Source organism: Microplitis demolitor, chromosome 8 (genome assembly GCF_026212275.2).
Source record: "Microplitis demolitor isolate Queensland-Clemson2020A chromosome 8, iyMicDemo2.1a, whole genome shotgun sequence".
Taxonomy (NCBI): Eukaryota; Metazoa; Arthropoda; class Insecta; order Hymenoptera; family Braconidae; genus Microplitis; species Microplitis demolitor.
Window position 1 is genome coordinate 10,736,024 of NC_068552.1, and position 4,640 is coordinate 10,740,663.

The following is a 4,640-nucleotide window of genomic DNA, read 5'->3' on the forward strand; positions in this document are numbered from 1 at the left end:
AAGAGCAAAATAACCCAAACGATAGAAGTGACTCAAGAAAACATGAAACTACAGAAGCTACAGGGACCGGAAAACTGGGCGATCTGGAAATTTAACACAAAAATCACGTCATTGGCAAAAGATATTAATATTGAGGAGGTTGAGAGAGAGCCGGCAAGGCTGACTGGCACAGGTGATAATATACCAACAGCGGCACAAATGAATGCGTACAAAGAGAAGCTAAAGATTTTCAAGAGGATGGAAGCAACAGCTCAGTTCGTAATTACATCAAGTCTGAGTCTGGAAGCAGTGCTGCACGTGATCAACTGCAAGACGTCGAGAGACATATGGACAAAGCTACAAGAGGTCTATGAGAGCAAAACTGTTACAGGCATACACATGTTGAATCAACAGTTGTTCATGATGGTTAAGGATGAGGCCGACATCATGATAGCATACGTCTCAATAACTTAGGATCTCGCACATAGATTGAGACAAATGGGTGAGACCGTTTCCGATAATCAAATAATGATGAAAATTCTCTTAACATTACCTCCTACTGACAGACATTTTGTAACAGCCTGGGAATCAACAGCACAGGCCGAGAGAACCTTGACAAATATGGTTGCTCGACTGACAATGGAGGAGACACGGCTAGGTAACCCTGTATCAACGTCAGAAGCTAGTGGAGCTTTAGTTGCCAAAGGAGGAGGATACTACAAATTTCAAAAGCCCAAGAGGAAAGGAAAGTTCAACTACTGTGGGATCGCAGGACATTGGAAGAAAGAGTGCCGCGTCAAAGCGAGAGACATGAAAGGGTCTGGCAAGGACGAGAACCCTAGAAGGAGGAATCAGGAAAATGCTCTCATCGACGACATGCTGCACACATCGGTTGACAACAAAAAGACACAAAATAGATGGTGTCTTGATTCTGCAGCAACAAGTCACATGAGTGGTAATAAGCACTGGTTCACAGACTTGGTAAGTCTCAAAATTAAACTACCGATTAGAATAGGAGACGGTAAAATAATATACGCTATTACTAAAGGCAACATTAATATGAAAGCATTCAACGGTGAAACCTGGAGAGATGAATATTTGGAGGATGTATTGTTTGTTCCAAAACTAAAGTGTAATCTTTTCTCTTTGAGCTCCACCACCGACAAAGGACACAGGATGTCCACAGATGAAAACAGTTGCAGATTCACAAACAGTGAGAGCACCGTAGCAGTTGGCGAACGAATTTGAAATTTGTACCTCATGAAGTTCAGAATGCAGAAGAAAGAAAAACCACTAGAACACGCAACAGTAGGAGATGGAGATCCTACGTTAAAGACATGGCATCAGCGATTTGCGCACCAGAATTATGCGTATGTGAGAAAGATATTAAAAGCTAGAAGTATTAAAGTGATTGGAAAACCAGAAGTGTGTGAAGCGTGCGACTATGGCAAGCTTCACAGACAACACCACCAGCGCAGTACGACGAAAACGAAAAGAATAGGCGAGTTAATTCATGCTGATGTGTGCGCACCCATGGAAAAGGACTCGATAGGAGGCTCCAGGTACTTTCTCCTGCTGAAAGACGATTACTCGCATTATCACCATGTATATTTCCTAAAGGCAAAGAGTGAAGTGTATGAATGTATTTCGAACTAATTGATCAGAGTGGAAAAGTAAACTGGACAAAAGATAAACACAATAAGAACAGACAACGGACTGGAGTTCGTTAATAAACAACTAGAAGATAAATTGTTTAAAGAAGGCATCAAGCATCAAACGATGGTCGCATACACTCCACAGAGAAATGGAAAAGCAGAGAGAAAAAACAGAAAAGTAGTTGAGGCAGCAAGGACAATGCTAGCCAATGGTAACCTGCCCAAGTCATTATGGACAGAGGCAGTCAACACTGCAGTATACGTGCTAAACAGAACAGGCACAAGTACAGAAAAATAAAAGACACCATATCAACTCTGGTTCATAGAAGAAGTAAGTCTCAGTTCAAGATTTTTGGTACAAAAGTAATGGTCCATATACCTAAAGAAAAGAGAAAAAAATGGGACAGAAAAGCTGATCAAGGAATAATGGTTGGCGACAGCGACACGGTCAAAGGATACAGTCTGGTTTCTAGGAACAAGAAAAATAGAAGCATTCCGAGATATAAAATTCCTGAATGAATCCCCAAATAATGAAGCCGTTATAAAATTCACTAGTACAGAAGAAAATCACCATGATCAAGAAGATCAGGAACAATATGAAGATGTCACAGATATAAGGGAGCCAGAAGACTCGTCAGATGAAGACAAAACGCTGAGAGAAAACGGCTCAGATGATGAGGAATCAAATGAAAGTCTAGTGACTGATGACGAAGACGAGTGTAGGGCACCAAAGTGTATTAAACCGAAGACACACATAATAAACTGGGTCCAATTTGATCAATGTCAAAGCTGGTATCACACTCAATGCGTAGGAATTCAACTCAAAGATGTAGAAAATCAGGAATATATCTGCGGAAGATGTGCAAATACAGATGCCAGAATACTTGTATGTGAAGAACCAACGAACTTTACACAAGCCCAGAAGAGTGAAGATCATCAGAGCTAGAAGAAAGCCATACAGGAAATGGAAACTTTACATCAAAATAACACTTGGATCCTGGTGGATCGACCAGATGGAGCAAACGTTCTGACCAACCACTAGGAATTCAAGAGGAAACTCAAATCTGATGGAACCACGGAAAGGCTTAAAGCAAGATTAGTGACAAAGCGATGCCAACAGCGAGCTGGGATCGATTACGGAAAAACTTTTAGTCCCGTCGTCAAGTACGACTCTGTAAGATCCGTTCTAACACTAGCAGCGTCAAACAACAATATGTTGAACAGTTCGATGTCAAGACGGCCTTTTTACACGGTGACTTAACTGAGTTAGTTTACATGGAGCAAGCTAAAGGATTTAATGACGGCAGTGGGAGAGTATGTAATTTAAAAAAAGGACTATATGGTCTGAGGCAGAGCCCCAAGTACTGGAACGCAGATCATTAAAATCTTCGAGGAATTTCAATTGGAACCAACGGAAGCTGATTCATGCGTATTCAGATCACCCGGAACTATAAAAGAATGCTTAATCCTGACGCTACATGTTGATGACGGTCTGGTAGTAAGTGCTTATAAGAAAAAGGTCAAGAAGTTTATTAATTTACTGGAACAAGTATTAGAGATCACAGTGTCAATACCAAGTATGTATTTAGGAATACATCTGTCAAGATTAGAAGATGGTTCATTCTTTGCAGATCAGAAGATGTATACTGAACAATTATTGGCGAAATTCAGAATGACAGAGGCCAACGAAGTCAGCGCGACCAGATATTGCGTTTGCGGTGAATCGCGTGGGTCAATTCTGCGAAAATCTCCAAAAGATTTACTGGGAAGCCATCAAGAGGATACTTAAATATCTTAAAGGCACCACAGACCACGGCATAAAATTCAGTGCATCAGCAGGTGACAACAGAGTATCAGGATACTCAGACACTGACTACGCTAAGAATCCAAACTCAAGACGAAGTTTGACTGGATATTTACTGAAGCAGGGAAGCTCACCGATCGCTTGGGCCACGAGGAAGCAGAAGTCAGTGAAGCTCTCCACTTCGGAGTCCGAATTTATAGCTGCGTGCCACACAACAACAAGTTTAATATGGCTAAACTGACTTGGTAACCAGCTAACTGGAAAAAAGGGTACACCGACACTTCGCAGAGACAACATGAGTGCTATCACCTGGATTAAAAACGGCGAGTTCCAAGCAAGATTAAAGCATATTGATATCAAATACAAGTTTATTGTGGAAAGATATCAAGCTGAAAAACTCCATGTAAAACACGAACCTTCGAAGACCCAGCTAGCAGACATTTTGACTAAGCCGCTGAGCAATCAGCGTTTTGAAAATCTAAGAGAAGAAATTGGAGTCATGAAAATAAATAGAGCTCAATAATTAATGACTGATTAAAGTATTACTAATGATATAGATTTTTTTTTGATTAAAGTTTTGTTTAAGGCCGAAAGCTAGCAGTCAAATCAACCAAGGAAAGACGAACCTAGTCGCTACCTATGCAATTACAAGAGAAGAAAACATTAAAATTAGTTATTTATTTTTTTGTCAGTGTCATCCCACATACAAATATACAAACTAAGTGGGAGTATTGAGATTATTAGTTTTCTACTTTGACTACAATGTCTAAGTATGAGCCTCTATTTATGACCGCTAGACGGCAGCTACGATTATTCTTTATTATTATTATGTTTAATACTAATTCAACTCTAAATGGTTATAATAAAGCACATGTTTAAATTAACTAAATCAACGTCTATTCCCAGCATCAATAATATTCTTCAATAATAAATCACAATAAGTATATAAAATTACATAAAATTTTATATAATTATATAAAATTTTTTCGACCGAAAGTATAAATATGTATGATTATATATAAGATAACATAATTATGTGTATTTATATAAATATATATATATATGTATGTGTGTATATTAATATATAATAAAATTAGAAAGAGTTATATAAAACTAAATATAAATTTATACAATTATATATGTGTATATATAAAAAGTTTAAAATAATTAGATATCCCACATATAATTATCTATAATTATAA

General features: G+C 38.4%; 1 protein-coding gene across 1 annotated transcript; it reads left to right on the forward strand.

Moving 5' to 3' along the window:
• Positions 1-477: 477 nt before the first annotated feature.
• On the forward strand, positions 478-1,227 carry LOC106693745 (uncharacterized). Its single transcript, XM_014442773.1, has one exon. It carries the CDS (start codon positions 478-480, stop codon positions 1,225-1,227), a length of 750 nt encoding a protein of 249 aa, XP_014298259.1.
• The last annotated feature ends 3,413 nt before the right edge of the window (positions 1,228-4,640 follow it).